This window comes from Haematobia irritans, chromosome 1 (genome assembly GCF_050003625.1).
Source record: "Haematobia irritans isolate KBUSLIRL chromosome 1, ASM5000362v1, whole genome shotgun sequence".
Classification (NCBI taxonomy): Eukaryota; Metazoa; Arthropoda; class Insecta; order Diptera; family Muscidae; genus Haematobia; species Haematobia irritans.
This window is the reverse complement of record NC_134397.1, coordinates 66,401,828-66,423,569: the sequence shown is the minus strand read 5'-3', so window position 1 is coordinate 66,423,569 and position 21,742 is coordinate 66,401,828. Positions and strand designations below refer to the sequence as shown.

General features: G+C 35.8%; 1 protein-coding gene across 1 annotated transcript in view; it reads left to right on the top strand.

The window, feature by feature from the left end:
- The first annotated feature begins 4,617 nt into the window (after positions 1–4,617).
- Ubc6 (ubiquitin conjugating enzyme 6) overlaps positions 4,618–21,742 on the top strand; it is a 29,665-nt gene continuing 12,540 nt past the window's right edge. Inside the window, exon 1 of the mRNA XM_075290665.1 lies at positions 4,618–4,886. Coding sequence (XP_075146780.1) covers positions 4,843–4,886 — 44 coding nt within the window. The 5' untranslated portion in view covers positions 4,618–4,842. The remainder of the gene's footprint in view (positions 4,887–21,742) is intronic.

The following is a 21,742-nucleotide window of genomic DNA, read 5'->3' as shown; positions in this document are numbered from 1 at the left end:
AAATGTTTGAAAAATTATTGAATTTTAGTATTTTTCAAACGTTTGTGTTTATTGGGTTCTGGTAGCACTACAATATTCTGGCAACGCCAGAACATTCTTAGACAATGCTAGAAGGATCTACGATCATTAAGTTATTCGTCTGGTGGCTGCCAAACACATACACACCCACACAGATATATGCCCGCATTACTACAACAACAATGACAATAGACAATGAGATGAAATGAGAATGCAGAACAACAAAGCAAAGGGGCTGCTATTCTATGAGAGAGCAAGAACTAACACTTCGGTAAGCAAACAAAAGAACATAAAAGAAATTCAGGAAAATACTAGAAAATGAATAGATGATTCCAACAAGTGATAGCGAAATTTTATCGTTACAATTTGAAGTTTTAAATTAACGGAAACTAATTTAAATAAACTTATATCTATAATTATCAAATTCGTAACAATATAACATTTAACGTTAAGTTACAAGTTGCAAGTTACATGTTATAGCGTCTATCAGCCAGCGCTTTTATTCCCAATGGAGGCAGCGTGTCTGGAAAAATATTTGAAAAACGATCACTCTATTCTATTTGGAAAGTCGAAAATTGTTCACCATATACCTTTCACAATTTTAAGCGTAATATCTATGTTTTCAGAACTTTATTTTCGTTTTTATTTAAATAAAATATAAAAAGCTGGTTGCGCTTGGCGTTTCACAAAAAATAAAATGGCTCTTCTAACAGTAGTGATGGCAAAATACTTTCATGTACATATTGTACTTTTTGATATGCTTCCCCCATCACAGTTAGCGAAGGTTGTGGTGACATTTACGAGTCTGTGGTAGCGATGAGGATGAAATCAGTGCTGCCGCTACTACTTCAATCGAAGTATTTTGCTTCATTTTCACAAAATTTACTTCGTCACTCCTTCTTCTAAAAATCTGCTTCACTTTTTGTTCTGCTTCAAATTTTTAAATTTTTCCCCATATTACCTAATTGTTTTTCCTATTCCTTTAATTACGATGAACATATCGGTTTTAATCATTGAATTGTTACCGATGTGGACCAATGTTTGCATAGTGGTTAGAGGCCATATACTTACACCATGTACCAAATTTCAGCCGGATCGGATGAAATTTGGTTCTCTTAGAGGCTCCGCAAGCCAAATCGGGGGATCAGTTTATATGGGGGCTATATATAATTATGGACCGATGTGGACCAATTTGCATGGTAGTTAGAGATCATATGCTGAAACCATGTACCAAATTTCAGCTGGATCGTCTGAAATTTGCTTCTCTTAGAGTCCCCGCAAACCAAATTTGGGGGTCCGTTTATATGGGGGCTATACGTAAAAGTGGACCGATATGGCCCATTTGCAATACCATCCGACCTACATCAATAACAACTACTTGTGCCAAGTTTCAAGTCGATAGCTTCTTTCATTCGGAAGTTAGCGTGATTTCAACAGACGGACGCACATGCTCAGATCGACTCAGAATTTCACCACGACCCAGAATATATATACTTTATGGGGTCTTAGAGCAATATTTCGATGTGTTACAAACGGAATGACAAAGTTAATATACCCCCGTCCTATGGTGGAGGATATAATAAAATGAATTCTATTGTTTTGTTTTCAAAAATGTATGCTACTTCAATTTTATTCAATCTACTCCACTTTTTTCCAAAATCTACTTCACTCAATTTTTCACTAGCGGCAGCACTGGATGAAATGGAACTTTGAAATGCTGGCAGGGGCCCCAGGGAAAAAAATCCACAAAATGATTTTGAATAACCGTAAAATGAAGTTGATCGAGATAGCAGAGGCCTTAAAGATATCAAAGGAACGTGTTGGTCATATCATTCATCAATATTTGGATATGCGGAAGCTCTCTGCAAAATGGGTGCCGCGCGAGCTCACATTTGACCAAAAACAATAACATGTTGATGATTCTGAGCGGTGTTTGCAGCTGTTAACTCGTAATACACCCGAGTTTTTCCGTCGAGATGTGACAATGGATGAAACATGGCTCCATCACTACACTCCTGAGTCCAATCGACAGTCGGCTGAGTGGACAGCGACCGGTGAACCGTCTCCGAAGCGTGGAAAAACCGCTGGCAAAGTAATAGCCTCTGTTTTTTGGGATGCGCATGGAATAATTTTTATCGATTATCTTGGGAAGGGAAAAACTATCAACAGTGACCACTACATGGCGTTATTGGAGCGTTTGAATGTCGAAATCGCGGCAAAACGGCCCCATATGATGAAGAAAAAAGTGTTGTTCCACCAAGACAACGCACCGGGCCACAAGTCATTGAGAACGATGGCAAAAATTCATGAATTGGGCTTCGAATTGCTTCCCCACCCACCGTATTCTCCAGATCTGGCACCCAGCGACTTTTTCTTGTTCTCAGACCTCAAAAGAATGCTCGCAGGGAAAAAGTTTGGCTGCAATAAAGAGGTGATCGCCGAAACTGAGGCCTATTTTGAGGCAAACCCGAAGGAGTACTACCAAAATGGTATCAAAAAATTGGAAGGTCGTTATAATAGTTTTATCTCTCTTGAAGGGAACTATGTTGAATAATAAAAACGAATTTTGACAAAATATATTGTTTTCCTTTGTTATGCGCTTTACAGACTATCAGTTATTCCGGACGACAGTGCTCGTGTCGAACATATCCCATATATTGTGCACATTATAAGTGAAGTCCGAAGGCCTAATCGATACTGCTGCATGTTTATGGGATCGATAACACATTTACCGATTATTTAGTCATCGCCGACAAGTCGTATCGATTCGACACACCGTAACAGCCTGTTTCTGTATGTCGAACGAGCTCAATCGATCGACTGAAATCGAAACAAACAGCTGAATTTATAACCAGAAATCAGCTGTGTCTATGCATTCCAGTCGTTGGATAGATTCTTTACAAACACCGACATTCCGTCCGGAATAACTGATAATCTGTAAAGCGCATTAGACCGGGGACTTATCAGCCAACCTGTTATTTGGCAAAGTAATGTTATTTTAGTTTCACTATAGACAAACGATTCATCTCGGGACGATTTTGGAGCAGAGAATGAAGCCGACCCATTTTTGTCGGCGGCGGCTGACACTAAATTTTTGTCTCCGGCGGCGGCGGCTTGACGGCTAAGCCGATATAGATTTTTCCATTCGGCGGTGGACAATTATCCATTATAAAATCAATTTGAAGTTATTCGAATGGTAATGAGATTGGTTGTACAACCAATCTTACAATCAAATTTACATTGACTTCAAATTTTCTGAGCAAATTTTTTTGCAAAGTTATTATAGCAGTGTGAAATAGATTGATTGTGGGTGGAAGTTTCAACATTTTGGAATAAAATACGACAATTAGTAATACATTTTTCTGATTTAAATCGATATTTTTGATTAATTGGCGGCTAAATTTGAGTCGAGATGAGTCGATATTAGGGCTGTCACTCGGGATAAATCCCGTCCCGAAATCCCGGGATTTTCGGGACGGGATTTATCCCGAATCCCGGGATTTTTTATTTTGAATCCCGGGATTTTTCGGGATCCCGAAAAAATAATACCAATGTGATAAAATTGTGGTTTTTTAAGATTGTTTATTAATAAATTGGAGTCTTCACTCAGTGTAAACGGCCCTTAGATTTCATAACCGACAAATTGAGTTAATAAACATCTTGAGTAAGAATTTATTATACATGAGGTATACTAAAGAGCACAATTTCATCAAAAATCGAAATGAACGAGAAGGACCTTTGAATAATGAGTTCATGTGAAATGGAATTCGTGCCACATAAAATAAAAAGCAATGATAAAAGGTCCGTCGAAAATATGACAAGATCGCGATTATCTGACAAAAATTTGGATGCTGCGATATTTTTACTTAAATCGAAGTACAAAAGGATTATCACAAGTATACGAAAATACGCCTAATCTTACCTAATCCTTAAAATGTTTGCTGAGTAAGATTGCGATAAGAAATGGCTTTTTTCATTTATTTTTTTTTTCGCTAAGTATGATAGCAATTTAAAATTGCTTTTAAATTTACTCTTATGTTCTTTTGTTGTTAATAAAATTGAATTAATTAAATAAATTGGTTTAATGTACAACAATTTTTTGGCGCTGTAAATTGTTATTAATTAAAATATTTAAAGAATCCCGAAAATTTCGGGATCCCGAAAAAAATCTCGAAAAATCCCGGGATCCCGGGATTCAATATTTTGAAATCCCGAATCCCGGGATTTTTAAAAATCGATCCCGAACGACAGCCCTAGTCGATATATTCGGCGGCGGCGTCGACTGGTCAAAAATCGTCGGCGGCGACTGAAATCGGCGGCGCGACTCGGCGGCTTCATTCTCTGTTTTGGAGAAAACACCAATTGCGTTCGGTCACATTGAAAGATTCTTTACAAACACAAATATTCCGTCCACATGAACTTTTAGTCTGAACGGCACATAATGCGCAAATGACTCCATTGTGAATAATCAACACTATTCATCCATTGTGATTTATCGTATATGTTACTTCAGAGCCATATATGTTACAAATCATGCCGTTGCGCTTTCATTGTGAATTTCTTTTATTTTTGTTCCCAAAGTCGTCGAATGCAAAATACAACGTCGTTGGCCCATAGTCCGCAGTCAGAATAGCAGGGCAAAATTGACAGAGCAAGTTCCAATTATATACAGAAAATTGAAAAAATAAAACATTCGAGTGCGCAATAAGAATATTTTAAAAGTTACCTTTGTTAAATAAAAAGAACGGAGTTTATAGAATTGTAAAGCCAATCCCGCAATAACGTTGAAAATTCTGTTTTTATTGTGAAATTGAGGTGTAAAAAATGTCGACTCCCGCACGAAGACGTTTAATGAGAGATTTTAAAAGGTACGTACTTTCTAGTGATTGATGATGGATGAGAAATGAAAAAGTTGGAACCTCATGGTGGTTATGAACAATGTAAGCCATGGGATCCCGGTCTTGCAAATATTAAAATGTAATTCACACGGCCCTTTAAAGTAATTGGGAGTGGGATTTTGACTACGTGAAGGCGATTATGTTCGGGACAACTCTTGCTTGCTTGCTTGCCAAGCTACCGAAGAAAAAACAACCTCCAATTTCAATGCTATGTGTTTTTAGTTGTTGTTGTAGCATATATATATAACGTTAGCGTCTTGTTTTCTTAAAAAATATTACTTCCCGAATTTTCTATTTGTTATCTTAGTGGCAGCGAAATGGATTTGTAACCAAATAATAATAGGTTAAACTTTGGATATTTTTGCAAATAAAACAAAAAAAATCACTTACATTCACAGAACTGTTGACTCATCCCTGCTTCTGGTATGCTTTACCCCATTTATTGTTTATTTTATTTTTGTTCGTCCATCATCATCATAAACTCTACCACCAGTACACTTGCTTTCTTTGGCTATTGTTTTCCGGGTGTTTTTTTATCTCTTCCTTGCGCAAACACACGTAGACACACAGCTTCGGTAACTTCCTTTAACTTTGGTGATGAGCATTCGCCAATCCTTAAAATGTCAAGGATATTATGTTAATTACATTACAGTACTTACCTTGTCATCCTCTAGGTTCCCCTATATTGGGGTGGTCGTGATGGTGGTCTTTTTGATTTTTGTTTATTAAACACAAACACCGCCGCCATCACAACCACACCATCACTACCTCAAGAGTGAAGGTCATTGAAATGCATTTGCAAATGTTGTGTATTTTCTGTTTTGAGGCGTACGTTTACATTTTTAAACATATTAATTTATACCTAATACCAAGCTTTAGCTATTTTTGTTTTACATTTTCTTATTGAAAATTAATCAGCCTTGGAATAAACGACCCATGGGAAATGATTACGACTTGCATGTGAGAGACACATGTCTATAACAAGGGTATAGATTGTGCAGGATTTATATTATGGGAGGTGATTATAAATCCAATTGGAATGCAATTGGAGCACACAAGACAACGAAGTTAGTGACTATGTACAAAAAGGTTGATTTTTCCCTTTAATACCTAAGAAGAACCTAAGGGAATTTTAGCCATAGCAATGAGTGTAATCTCATTCTATATTCATCACTATGACACTGGAACTGCTTCTTATAATCGAGTACGACCAATGTGTCAAACGGAGTATGGAAAGAATGTCGACTTATGGATTTTTTTGAAAGAAATCTATGCTCAATTCTGCAATCGTTGATCTTCTCAATTAAATGAAATTATACTTCTGCAAAGGTTTACTTTTACAAAATTCGACATTTGTGATAGTTGAAAAGTCGACATTTTCAGTGGGTCACGTGTTAAAAAATCTGATAGTTGAGAAACGTCGTACATATCCGAAGAGCTAATCATGTCCACCCTGCATATCATCATCACAGTAATTCAAGTGACATTTCTGAATCTCAAAGCTTTTCTAAATAGTTTTGGAGTAGACTGTAAAATGGAAGACCCATTTTCATTCACACACGCATTTAGTATGCAATGATGTACGTTAAAATATTTTATGATACGTTTTGGTATGTTGAGTTCTTTTATCGCGCACGAGACTTCCTTGCTAGATCTCCATATACATCTTGAGTCAAGCGGTGAAAAACAATATTGACAGGTACCCAAGTCTTGGTTCGATTAAAACATTGGCCATCGGATAGATTCCCGAAAATAAGGAGGGATGCTGTAAATTATAAGCAGTAGTGATATCCATTGCTGCCTTCTTTGATTCAGTTTATGTTAATCACGATTTTAGTATAGCCGATTAGTGATGCGTGTATCCATTTTACATGAACAGTTATAGAGGGGTATCAAGGTTGTCTAAAAATTGGAATCTGGTTTTCCCTAGAACAAAATGGAACAGGTGACACAACAAATTATCTACAAGTGTATACAAGTCATACTTATCAGTGATTAATAGCAGTGTAGCTGACGTGTGTCCCATCTGCAATCAAGGGCCACATGACACTCGTCACCTTTTTGCTTGCCCAGCTAAGCCTATCCGCCTCACCACCAGATCACTCTGGACACACCCCATCCTTGTCGCAGAGTTCCTTGATCTGGCTACAAGTTGAACTACACATGCATAGAACAAAATGGATGAAACCACATTAAAACTGTTACAACAACAACATCTACAAGGTTTCTTAAATTATGTCGACTTAATACATTTTCCTTATTTGGAAAAATAGTATCAGTAGTGTGTTAACTTTATGAGGATGGCCTTCAAACTATTTCAAACGAATCTTGCTTAACATCTATACACCTTTGCATGCAATTGAACTAATTGTCGATGCACTTTTACCACTCTGATTGAGGTATCCCCAAAACATGCATTCTGAACGCATCATCCTCTTCGAAGAGTCGAGTGGTGTTTACTTTCGAGCTTATACTCGTAAATTCACCGCCACGATGTAATAGACGTGTTTCGAGTCACCGCGTTTGTATTTTTGGGGCATTTCTTTCGACCAATCGAAACGACCCTTTTTGGGATGGTTGACAAATTGTATTTGTATTTTTGGAGCATTTCTTTCGACCAATCTAAACGACCATTTTTGGGACGGTTGACAAATTGTGTGGGTTCCAACGCGAACAACCATCTCTCGATTTCGGTTGAATTCACCATACCATCGATAAACATTGGCCCTTGAAGGAGCGTAATCGCCAAAAATTTATTTAAGTTAATCGATGCACTGTTGTTGAGTTAATTCACGTCGAGAGTCAGGGTTGCCAGTATTGGGGATTTTTCCCCAAATTGGGGATATTTTTTCGTGAATGGGGACGAACTTTTTGAGTTGGGAACTTGATGATTTGGTGGGGAATTTCCATAAATTTGGGGATTTTTGTGGGGATTTTTTTCGTGAAATTTGAGGTTTTTTGTGGGGATTTTTTCGTGAAATCGGTTTAATCCTTTTTTAACAAAATTCTATTTCTCTAAAAAATTTTGCCAAAATTTTATTTCTCTAAAAAATTTTGTCCAAATTCTATTTCTCTAAAAAATTTTGCCAAAATTTTATTTCTATAGAAAATTTTGTCGAAATTTATTTATATAGAAAATGTTGTCAAAATTTTATTTATATAAATAAGTTTGCCATTTTTTTTTCTATATAGAAAATTTTGTCAAAATTTTATTTCTATGTAGAAAATTTGGACCAAATTTTATTTCTATAGAAAAATTTGTCAAAATTTTATTTCTATAGAAAATTTTTTCAAAATTTTATTTCTATAAAAAATTTTCTCAAAATTTTATTTTTATACAGAAAATTATTTCTATATAGAAAATTTAAGAAGTACTTCTTTGTAAAATCTACCAAAACATCAAAAATCTACAATTTCTGTTAGAATTCTACCAACTTTGGCAACGTGTCTACCACCCACTTTTACTACCATACCTCCAGCATTTGGAAGACGATCAGCAGTATCTTGGTGTTGTGGTTCGAAATATTGATCTTATTGCAGCTTATTAGTGATTTTCTACAGCAGAGCCTCTTTTCTTTAATAAAAAAATGTCAAAAATGTATTGGGAATTTTTGTGAGAAATTTAAATTTAAATGCGAGATTTTTGGGGATGCAAACATCATAATTTGGGGACAAGAGCCAGAAAAATACTGGCAACACTGTCTAGAGTTGTAAAAAAATAATCGAACGACAATGTTCACAATTTAATTCCATTTTTGGGCGAGACGAATCTTATAAGTTGCTCTAAACAAACGTTCTGTGTATAACCTCAAAAATGTCAAGATTTACGACAGACCAATCATTTGGCAGATTGCAGCACTAGGGTTGACCAATCCCGCCACATAAATGGTAATCCTAGCGCAACTTGAAATGAATATTAATCTTGTCCTTAAGCATGTTAGACGGTGGGGTTGTGAGAATGATTTGTCTATAAATCTAAAACCAAAGCCCTGTTCTCCTATCATACAAATGATGAAGTTGAGTTGAATATAAAGATCAATGCTTATAGAATCATCTTTCCTATTGAAATGTTGTTGTGACAGTTGTTTTTGTGATTTCATCAGTTTTTTGTTTTATACTTTGGTACATCAGCTTACATCCATATCAAGAAACTCTCGAACTGGCTGGGGCGTGTCCAGAGTGATCTGGTGGTGAGTTGGGTAAACTTAGAGATTTACAAACCAAAAAAAAAACTTTGAATATGAAAACAAGTAAGGAAAGTCTAAAGTCGGGCGGGGCCGACTATATTATACCCTGCACCACTTGGTAGATCTAAATTTTCGATACCATATCACATCCGTCAAATGTGTTGGGTGCTATATATAAAGGTTTGTCCCAAATACAAACATTTAAATATCACTCGATTTGGACAGAATTTGATAGACTTTTGCAAAATCTATAGACACAAAATTTAAGTTGGCTAATGCACTAGGGTGGAACACAATGTTAGTAAAAAAATATGGGAAATATTTAAATCTGAAGCAATTTTAAGGAAACTTCGCAAAAGTTAATTTATGATTTATCGCTCGATATATATGTATTAGAAGTTTAGGAAAATTAGAGTCATTTTTACAACTTTTCGACTAAGCAGTGGCGATGTTACAAGGAAAATGTTGGTATTTTGACCATTTTTGTCGAAATCAGAAAACCATATATATGGGAGCTATATCTAAATTTGAACCGATTTCAACCAAATTTGGCACGCATAGCTACAATGCTAATTCTAATCCCTGTGCAAAATTTCAACTAAATCGGAGTTAAAAATTGCCCTCTGTGGTCATATGAGTGTAAATCGGGCGAAAGCTATATATGGGAGATATATCTAAATCTGAACCGATTTCAACCAAATTTGGCACGCATAGCTACAATGCTAATTCTACTCCCTGTGCACAATTTCAACTAAATCGGAGCAAAAAATTGGCCTCTGTGGTCATATGAGTATAAATCGGACGAAAGATATATATGGGAGCTATATCTAAATCTGAACCGATTTAGCTGATATTTTGCAAGTTTTTCGAGACTCATAAAATATTCGGATGTACTGATTTTGAAGAACATCGGTTGATAAACACGCCAATTATGACCAGATCGGGGATAAATATATATATCAGCTATATCTAAATCTGAACCGATTTTTTCCAAAATCAATAGCGATTGTCTTTGTTCCAAAAAACGACCTTTTGCCAAATTTGAGGACGATCGGACTTAAACTGCGACCTATACTTTGCGCACAAAAATACATGAACAGACAGACGGACGGACAGACAGAAAGACATCGCTAAATCGACTCAGAATTTAATTCTTAGACGATCGGTATACTAAACGATGGGTCTCAGACTTTTCCTTCTTGGCGTTACATACAAATGCACAAACTTATTATACCCTGTACCACAGTAGTGGTGAAGGGTATAAAAACCTACACAAGGCGACAATTTTGAATGAATTTCTTGACGATCAATTACTGCAACCGATACAACATTCGTATAATTCAAGAAAAGGAGAAGCTGGGAAATTTCATGTACCAAGTTATAGAAGCATTTACGGAAAGCATTCCCTTAACGTACAACTGCCAAGAATTTTCAATTCAATGCCAGTAGATATTATCGAGACAAGGAACGGTTATAGAAGAAAAAAAGAAAAAGGAATATTTAATATCTATGCAATGAATGAATACAATTCTGAATTATATATGTTTTTATACCCTCCATCATAGGATGGGGGTATATTAACTTTGTCATTCCGTTTGTAACACATCGAAATATTGCTCTAAGACCCCATAAAGTATATATATTCTGGGTCGTGGTGAAATTCTGAGTCGATCTAAGCATGTCCGTCCGTCCGTCCGTCCGTCCGTCCGTCCGTCCGTCCGTCCGTCTGTTGAAATCACGCTAACTTCCGAACGAAACAAGCTATCGACTTGAAACTTGGCACAAGTAGTTGCTATCGATGTAGGTCGGATGGTATTGCAAATGGGCCATATCGGTCCACTTTTACGTATAGCCCCCATATAAAGGGACCCTCAGATTTGGCTTGTGGAGCCTCTAAAAGAAGCATATTTCATCCGATCCGGCTGAAATTTGGTATATGGTGTTGGTACATGGTCTCTAACAATCATGCAAAAATTGGTCCACATCGGTCCATAATTATATATAGCCCCCATATAAACCGATCCCCAGATTTGGCTTGTGGAGCCTCTAACAGAAGCATATTTCATCCGATCTGGCTGAAATTTGGTATATGGTGGTAGCATATGGTCTCTAACAACCATGCAAAAATTGGTTCACATCGGTCCATAATTATATATAGCCCCCATATAAACCGATCCCCAGATTTGGCTTGCGGAGCCTAAAAGAGAAGCAAATTTCATCCGATCCGGCTGAAATTTGGTACATCGTGTTGCTATATGGTCTCTAACAACCATGCAAAAATTGGTTCCCATCGGTCCATAATTATATATAGCCCCCATATAAACCGATCCCCAGATTTGGCTAGTGGAGCCTCTAAGAGAAGCATATTTCATCCGATCCGGTTGAAATTTGGTACATGGTGTTGGTATATGGTCTCCAACAATCATGCAAAAATTGGTCCACATTGGTCCATAATTATATATAGCCCCCATATAAACCGATCCCCAGATTTTGGCTTGCGGAGCCTCAAAGAGCAGCAAATTTCATCCGATCCGGTTGAAATTTGGTACATGATGTTGGTATATGGTCTCTAACAACCGTGCAAAAATTGGTCCACATCGGTCCATAATTATATATAGCGCCCATATAAACCGATCCCCAGATTTGGGTTGCGGAGCCTCAAAGAGAAGAAAATTTGATCCGATCCGCCTGAAATTTGGTACATGATATTTGTATATGGTCTCTAACAACCGTGCAAAAATTGGTCCACATCGATTCATAATTATATATAGCCCCCATATAAACCGATCCCCAGATTTGGCTTGCGGAGCCTCAAAGAGAAGCAAATTTTATCCGATCCGCCTGAAATTTGGTACATGATATTGGTATATGGTCTGTAACAACCATGCAAAAATTGGTCCACATCGGTTCATAATTATATATAGCCCCCATATAAACCGATCCCCAGATTTGGGTTGCGAAGTCACCAAGAAAAGCAAATTTCATCCAATCCGGTTGTAATTTGGAACATGGTGTTAGTATATGATCTTTAACAACCGTGCCAGAATTGGTCCATATCGGTCCATAATTATATATAGCCCCCATATAAAACGTTCTTCAGATTTGACCTCCGGAGCCTCTTGGAGGTGCAAAATTCATCCGATCCGGTTCAAATTAGGAACGTGGTGTTAGTATATGGTCGCTAACAACTATACCAAAATTGGTCCAATCACACACAAATTGGTCCATATCGGTTCATAATCATGGTTGCCACTAGAGCCAAAAATAATCTACCAAAATTTTATTTCTATAGACAATTTTGTCAAAATTTTATTTCTAGAGAAAATTGTGTTAAAATTTTATTCGGTTCATAATAAAATTTTCATCATTGTCAAAATTTTGTTTCTATAGAAAATTTTGTCAAAAGTTTATTTCTATAGAAAATTTTGTTCAAATTTTATTTCTGTAGAAATTTTTGTCAAAATTTTCTTTCTATAGAACATTTTGTCAAAATTTTTATTTCTATAAAAAATGTTGTGAAAATTTTATTTCTATAGAAAATTTTGTTAAAATTTTATTTCTGTAGAAGAAGTTTCTACGCAATCCATGATGGAGGGTACATAAGCTTCGGCCTGGCCGAACTTACGGCCGTATATACTTGTTAATATATGTAAATAACATAAAATTTTGTATATAGCTAAATATTATATTTGTTAAATAATATATCTAATATTGGTATATAATAATTATTTAATAATCCCTGCATACAAGTTCTATATTTCGCGGGTGCGAAGTAATTTTTATTTTATGCCACTTTAGCTCAACCTAACCTCATCACAATGGGCTGAATTGTCTAAGTGAGCCTGAATCAAATCGGGCTGCGACTTTAACATAATTTTTATGTTGAATATTATTGATTAAATAAATAAGAAAAAATTGCAGAGAAATAGTATAAGGTCCAAATTTGACTTGCTTTCGTAGACCACAACGTATTGTAAATATGATTGTCCGGTTTATTTTCTCTTTACGCCTTCATGATCATACATCGGATAGTGTATAAGAGTTTTAGGAGTGTATTTCCCCCAGTACGATGATTAATCTACCCAGACCCGCATAAGAGTGGTTGTAATAAGATGTTAAGCAAAAACAATAACAAAACGGCTACTCATTCAAATTAGTATAGTAATTTCACAACATTGGCTTAATATGCTTATCATTTTCCTTTGGAACATGAGTAATACACTTTTCCAAAGGAATGTACAATTGTTTTCTTTTAGCCAAATTCACTCTCTTTATGTCAAGACAAATATAACTCATTCAAATCAAATTCATTCAGAACATTTCAAATAAATCATATTGTCATTGACGATTATGTGTAACACCGCTCACTTTTACATTTGTTTGTAGTACAAGTTTGAACGTATGATGTTTACTAACCTCAATTTTTTTCGTAGAAAACACAAAGCATCAAATACAATTTCATTTGCAAAGCATAAAGGGAACATCATCTACATTTACAGGGGCATGCAAAAGCGACTGTGAATAGCAAAAGAGGTGCGTAAACAAGGAAATGTATATCTTTGTAAACAAGCTTAAGGAAAAGGAAGCAGCTAAAGATATAAGATTCCTTTAGTACATGGATACATACTGTAGTATATTCAATTTGAGTTAGGCGATATATAAATTTGTATGTATTAGCATGTACTATTCTGATTATAATTACAAAAGATTTAAAGCGATGACATACCCCAGCGGCGAATTTGGTTACATCTCATATTACACTAATGCCTCGCATTAGTCATTTGATGGCAATCATGTGTGGTTCTACTTTTTTTAAAGCAATTCAGGAAGTATGGACTTTATCTGCGCTTTAATCCACTGAGAATTCATTTATTATATTCTATCAGATATTAAAGAGACATTTTTAATGCAACGAGAGTTCCATACTAATTTGTACTTGCAAGCTATAACAATTAGCCGAGAGTCATAATAAAAACTAGAATTATATTTTATTTCTATTGAAAATTTTGTCAAATTTTTATTTCTACAGAAAATTTTGTCAAATTTTTATTTCTATAGAAAATTTTGTCAAAATTTTATTTCTATAGAACATTTTGTCAAAATTTTATTTCTATAGAAAATTTTGTCAAAATTTTATTTCTATAGAAAATTTTGTCAAAATTTTATTCTTATAGAAAATTTTGTCAAAATTTTATTTCTTTAGAAAATTTTGTCAAAATTTTATTTCTATGGAAAATTTTGTCAAAATTTTATTTCTATAAAAAATTTTGTCAAAATTTTATTTCTATAGAAAATTTTGTCAAAATTTTATTTCTATCGAAAATTTTGTCAAAATTTTATTTCTATAGAAAACTTTGTCAAAATTTTATTTCTATAGAAAATTTTGTTAAAATTTTATTTCTATAGAAAATTTTGTCAAAATTTTATTTCTATAGAAAATTTTGTCAAAATTTTATTTCTATAGAAAATTTTGTCAAAATTTTATTTCTATAGAAAATTTTGTAAAAATTTTATTTTTATAGAAAATTTTGTAAAAATTTTATTTCTATAGAAAATTTTGTCAAAATTTTATTCCTATAGAAAATTTTGTCGAAATTTTATTTCTTTAGAAAATTTTGTCAAAATTTTATTCCTATAGAAAATTTTGTCAAAATTTTATTTATGTAGAAAATTTTGTAAAAATTTTAATTTTGTCCAAATTTTATTTCTATAGAAAATTTTGTGAAAATTTTATTTCTATAGAAAATTTTGTCAAAATTTTATTTCTATAGAAAATTTTGTCAACATTTTATTTCTATAGAAAATTTTGTCAAAATTTTATTTCTATAGAAAATTTTGTCAAAATTTTATTTCTATAGAAAATTTTGGCAAAATTATATTTCTATAGAAAATTTTATTTCTATAGAAAATTTTGTCAAAATTTTATTTCTATAGAAAATTTTGTCAAAATTTTATTTCTATAGAAAATTTTGTCAAAATTTTATTTCTATAGAAAATAGTAGCTAAACTCTTTCCTTAAAGGGTGAAAATATAACAACAATTTAAGACATTCTAATAATATGTTAATTTAAAAACTTACTTATTAACTTGGAAACTCTTAAAGCGCTCTCAGAAAGTTTTTGTTTCATGTTTCATACCATTATTTTAGATGAGCTTCTTCTTATAAACAAACCATAATATAATTTATCGATTTCCTTTTATTTTTGTTTGCAAATATTGTACGTTTGTTATTTTTTCGTTCTTTTCACTTCCATCTTTTTGTTTTGTTTTATAAAAGACAAACACGCAATTTATATAAGAACATTTTCATACACCACATTGATGACGACGACGATATCGTTGACGATGATACACTAAAATAAACGACATTCCCAAGTGTGAAGCACACGGACATCTTCACGTAAATACATCTATCTAAATAGATATTTTGAGTAAAATAGTTTTTTTATCAGAAAAAGGTCATCAAATCATCGCAAAAGAAATGTAATAATCAAATTGATAGAAATTGCGTCAGGTGTGGAGTAGAATTCTTTGTAAAAGATAGAACATACATAACATACAAATAAAGTGAATAGAATCATTCATATAAATTGAGATATATGTTATTCAGACTATGTATAGGATCATAAAAATGTCAGTGAAGTTGAGGTTTAGTTGAAGGCAACCCATGGAATACTTAAGTCGTGCAGGATGAATGTATTACGTCCTAAATTACCCAGCATAAATTTTGGAAGTTCTTCTTATGGAGCAACTTTAAAAGCACTTCTTAACATGTTCTCCCAAAGATGTTCTTTATTTCAATTACATAGGAAGTTATTTTAATTCGATTTTTATAACTCGTTTTTTCATATTTTTAATGGGTAATTTTAACTTTTTTTGTTTCGAATAGATTAAAAACAGAGTAATAAATAATAAAATGGTACAAATTATTAAACTTTGTCGAACAAAATGCTAAATCCAATCTAGAATTAGAGTAGTACATTTTAATTCGTTAAATTGGTCCTTTAAAGGCTTTGAATTGTTTAAATAAATGGAAATAAAATAAAATAAATAAAAATAAAAGTTGCGAATTTTTGAAAATATTTGAGGTCAAACGTTTCAGGCAGGCAAGCGTTAGAATGTGTTAAAAATCATGCATCACATAAGAAGTGATGCAAATGCAGTGCAAAGGCTGCTAAAATGTTGGACATCCGTCCTATGATAAGAACATGTTTAATCCGTCGCTTCTGCGCCAATTTTCCATCACTTTCGGATCCAAAAAGAACATTTCCACTGCTTTTTGGCGACTTTTTTTCTCTGTTTTGCTGGGATACTATTAGGAAAAGTACAATTTCACATATTCCTTTATATTTCGGGATTATAGGACAACAAGTATTAGTCATCGAAAATCGCTTTATTATTATTATTATTTTTATACCCTCCACCATAGGATGGGGGTATATTAACTTTGTCATTCCGTTTGTAACACATCGAAATATTGCTCTAAGACCCCATAAAGTATATATATTCTGGGTCGTGGTGAAATTCTGAGTCGATCTGAGCATGTCCGTCCGTCCGTCTGTTGAAATCACGCTAACTTCCGAACGAAACAAGCTATCGACTTGAAACTTGGCACAAGTAGTTGTTATTGATGTAGGATGGTATGGCAAATGGGCCATATCGGTCCACTTTTACGTATAGCCCCCATATAAACGGACCCCCAAATTTGGCTTGCGATTGCTCTAAGAGAAGCAAATTTCATCCGATCCGGCTGAAATTTGGTACATGGTGTCAGCATATGATCTCTAACAAATATGTAAAAATTGGTCCACATCGGTCCATAATTATATATAGCCCCCATATAAACCGATCACCCGATTTGGCTTGCGGAGCCTCTAAGAGAAGCAAATTTCATCCGATCCGGCTGAAATTTGGTACATGGTGTAAGTATATGTTCTCTAACAACCTTGAAAAAATTGGATCACATCGGTCAATAATTATATATAGCCCCCATAAAACCGATCCCCCGATTTGGCTTGCGGAGCCTCTAAGAGACATGGTGCTAGTATATGGTCTCTACTGAAATGGTCCACGTCGGTCCAGAATTATATAGCCCCCATATAAACCGATCACCAGATTTGACCTCCGGAGCCCCTTGGAATAGCAAAATTCAACCGATTCGGTTGAAATTTGGTACGTGATGTTAATATATGGCCTCAAACACCCATGCAAAAATTGGTCGAAATCGGTCCATAATTATATATAGCCCCCATATAAACCGATCCCCAGATCTGACCTCCGGTGCCTTTTGGAGAAGCAAAATTCATCCGATCTGGTTGAAATTTGGTACGTGGTGGTAGTATATGATATTTAACAGCCATGCCAAAAGTGGTCTATATCAGTTCATAATCATATATAGCCCCCATAAACCGATCCCGCGATTTGGTTTTGGGGCCTCTTGGAGGAGCAAATTTCATCCGTGTCAGTTGAAATTTGGTACATTGTGCTAGTATATGGCCGTTACAACCATGCGTAACTAGGTCCTTATCGGTCTATAGTTATATATAGACCTCAGATAAATCGATCCACAATCACACAAAAATTGGTCCATATCACGTTCATAATTGTATATAGCCCCCATATAAGCGACCTCCATATTTCAATTCTGGCTCTCTACCACGTATGGACTAACTCACAATTTAGAAAACGATGTTAAGAAGTTTTAAGATACAACAACCCAAGTAATTCGATTGTGGATGAAGTTTCTACGCAATCCATGGTGCAGGGTACATAAGATTCGGCCTGGCCGAACTTACGGCGGTATATACTTGTTTTTTGTTTTTTCAAAATTGTTAAGGTCTACACTTTTGCCCTTCTGATTGAGGTATCTCCAAAACATGCATTCTAAACGTATCGATCGCTTCTTCAGGTGTTGAAAAACGTAGACTCTTTATTTTATTTTTCACGTACGGGAATAAAAAATGTCATTCGGTGCCATCTCAGGACTATATGGTGGATTTGTATTGAACCGTTCGCATGTATTTCTTTAAATTTCTTTCAGATTAAAATTCTGGCCATCAGAACATAGTTTTGAAATTTCAAACTTTATCCCTTTATCTCTAGACTAGTGATTTCGATTATACTCGTAACTCTGTCGCTAGTTCTCTATATAACGTATGGTCAACTCCTCTCGACTCAAATTTAGCCGCCAATTAATCTAAAATATTGATTTATATCAGAAAAATTTAATAATATTTGTTATAGTTTTTGCCAAAGTTTTGAACTTCACCACCTTCAATCAATTAGTATCAAGTTGCTATAATAGTTTTACAAAAATTTAGCTAAAAAAAATTAAATGAAATGTAAATTTGATTGTAAGATTGGTTGTACAACTAGTCTCATTACAATTCGGAAAACTTCAAATTGATTTTATAATAGATAATTTTGCCCCGCCGAATAGACAATTTTTTATCGGCTTAGCCGTCAAGCCGGAGGCAAAAATTTAGTGTCAGCCGCCGCCGACAAAAATGGGTCGGCTTCATTCTCTGGTCAAGGGCTTGCTATAGACGTCACCAAGATCATTTTACTACATTGTTAGGATGAAACGTAAGTCTTCAACTAGACCATCGAAGATCCGAAGGGATTTTGTCGACTTCTTTGGGGACCAAGTCCATTGCACACTGTTACGCGGAGTATTTTGAGTCAATTTAAAGGCCCGGTGGCGCAATATTCAACTTTTTGACTCCAGTCAAAAAATCAGTTATCCCAGCCGGAAGGACTCGATGAGAGGAGAAAAGTAATTTCTGGAGTTTGCTACATTGGTTGCCTTTCGTATGAGCCTATATAGTTTTTTCTTTCTTTTTTCTTTATATTTTTCGCATGGCCATAGCTCGAAAAATGCGGTGATTTTTTTGCAGCAACGTTGTCTTCAGCAACGTTGTAGACTCGGCCAACAAAAATGCTGAATATATTAAGTCGGAAAATTTTCAGCTTAATGCTCAAAACCACCAATTTTTTCCGTTTTTCGATCAGTTGTATTTTGAACTAGGTTAGGTTAGGTGGCAGCCCGATGTATCAGGCTCACTTAGACTATTCAGTCCATTGTGATACCACATTGGTGAACTTCTCCCTTATCCCTGAGTGCTGCCCGATTCCATGTTAAGCTCAATGACAAGGGACCTCCTTTTTATAGCCGAGTCCGAACGGCGTTCCACATTGCAGTGAAACCACTTAGAGAAGCTTTGAGAACCTCAGAAATGTCACCGGCATTACTGAGGTGGGATAATCCATCTGGAGTGCCGTACACCGATTGTATATTTTGAGGATTCCTATTCGAGGTGTTCTAATGTTAGGCCCATTTCCTTAGGGGGTATTGAAATTCTCTTTGGTGAGTGTGCAAAATACCTTGGCGTTATGTTGGACAGGAAGCTGAACTTTAAGCGTAATATTGAAGAAAAGGCGAGGAAAGCAACGGTAGCTTTGTACTCGTGCAAAAAGGCAATAGGAAAAAAGTGGGGACTAAAACCAAAAATTGTACATTGGCTATACACGGCTGTGGTGTGGTTAGACCTATAATGCTATATGATGTTGTAGTCTGGTGGCCGGCACTTCACCAGCCGACAAGTTTAGACAAAGTTCAGCGTATGGCGTGCTTTTGCATCTCAGACGCATTCAGCAAGACAGGAACTAATTCCCTTAATGTCATGCTGCATCAATTGCCTTTAGACATATTGGCCAAACAGTCAGTTGCAACAACGGCTGTGCGGTTGCGCGAGCTATCGCTGTGGTCGGAAAAAAGTTACTGTCACAGATCGTTCCCCAAAATAATGCCAGATGTGCGTAACGTAGTGGATTATACTTTGGTGAGACCACTTTTCGACAAAAAGTTTGAAACTCTAATTCCCAACAGTGAGGCGTGGTGCACACAGGCCCCGGGGAATAAACGATATATAGATTTCTACAATGATGGCTCCAAATTGGATGGACAAGTGGGTTTCGGAGTATATTCTAAAGATCTGGAACTTGGAATAGCAAAAAGATTACTTAATCACTGTAGTGTTTTTCAGGCTGAAATATTAGCAATAAGAGAGGTGGCGAATTGGCTGAGAAATAATGTTCCAAAATATGTTGGCATTAATATATACTCAGACAGTCAACCTGCAATAAAATCCTTGACTCTGTGTTCCTTAACTCGAAAACGGTAATCGACTGCCGCAAATCTCTCAATGAGATGGCTGAGCAGTACAATATTCATCTAATATGGGTGCCAGGCCATAGGAACATACCGGGGAACTGCGAAGCGGATGAGTTGGCAAGGCTAGGGACTACCTTACATATTCTAGGGGACCTAGAATCTGTTGGTATGTCCCTGGCTACCTGTAAGCTCATACAGCGTGAGAAGCCTGTTACGAGCCACCGTGGTGCAATGGTTAGCATGCCCGCCTTGCATACACAAGGTCGTGGGTTAGATTCCTGCTTCGACCGAACACCAAAAAGTTTTTCAGCGGTGGATTACCCCACCTCAGTAATGCTGGTGACATTTCTGAGGGTTTCAAAGCTTCTCTAAGTGGTTTCACTGGAATGTGGAACGCCGTTCCGACTCGGCTATAAAAAGCAGGCCCCTTGTCATTGAGCTTAACATGGAATCGGGCAGCACTCAGTGATAAGAGAGAATTTCACCAATGTGGTATCACAATGGACTGAATAGTCTAAGTGAGCCTGATACATCGGGCTGCCACGTAACCTAACCTATGATGGCAATTGTTCGATGGGAGTATTGCAAGGGTTGTAACGACACCAAGCAAATATGGTCCATTTAAACTTAAACCGCACACTAGATATGCTAGTGTTCTCGAGACTTCAGATATCACTCCTGATATCTGCTATAATGGGTCGCTGCCTGATAGGCAAAAACTATTGACGGGAAGTATAATGACGTATGAGCTGTCATGATGCGGAGGAAAAAGGAATCAATTAAACACCTCTTGTGTGAGTGTCCTGCATTTTGTGTAAAGCGCAAGCAACTTTTAGGAGCATATAGCTTCAGATTACTGGCGGATCTGGAAAACGTTAACTTAGGTTAGGTTAGATTAGGTGGCAGCCCGATGTATCAGGCTCACTTAGGGCGTTTTCGATTCGCAAAAAATATGTTGACACTACTTTTTCCCTCATTGTATTTTCGCCCAAATGATAGTATCATTCCAAAGTTATTGTTAATTCATAATATTGTGAGGGATACGGGATCCAAAATCTATGACAGTGTCTTTCGTATATAGCAATCACTTTCGAGAATGTTGCACCTTTTTTCCCAATCGAAATCGCCATTAGACTATTCAGTCCATTGTAATACCACATTGGTGAACTTCTCTCTTATCACTGAGTGCTGCCCGATTCCATGTTAAGCTCAATGACAAGGGACCTCCTTTTTATAGCCGAGTCCGAACGGCGTTCCACCTTGCAGTGAAACCACTTAGAGAAGCTTTGAAACCCTCAGAAACGTCACCAGCATTACTGAGGTGGGATAATCCATCGCTGGAAAACTTTTTTGGTGTTCGGTCGAAGCAGGAATCGAACCCACGACCTTGTGTATGCAAGGCGGGCATGCTAACCATTGCACCACGGTGGCTCCCGTGGGCAAGCAGTCTGCTAATGTTTTTGGAA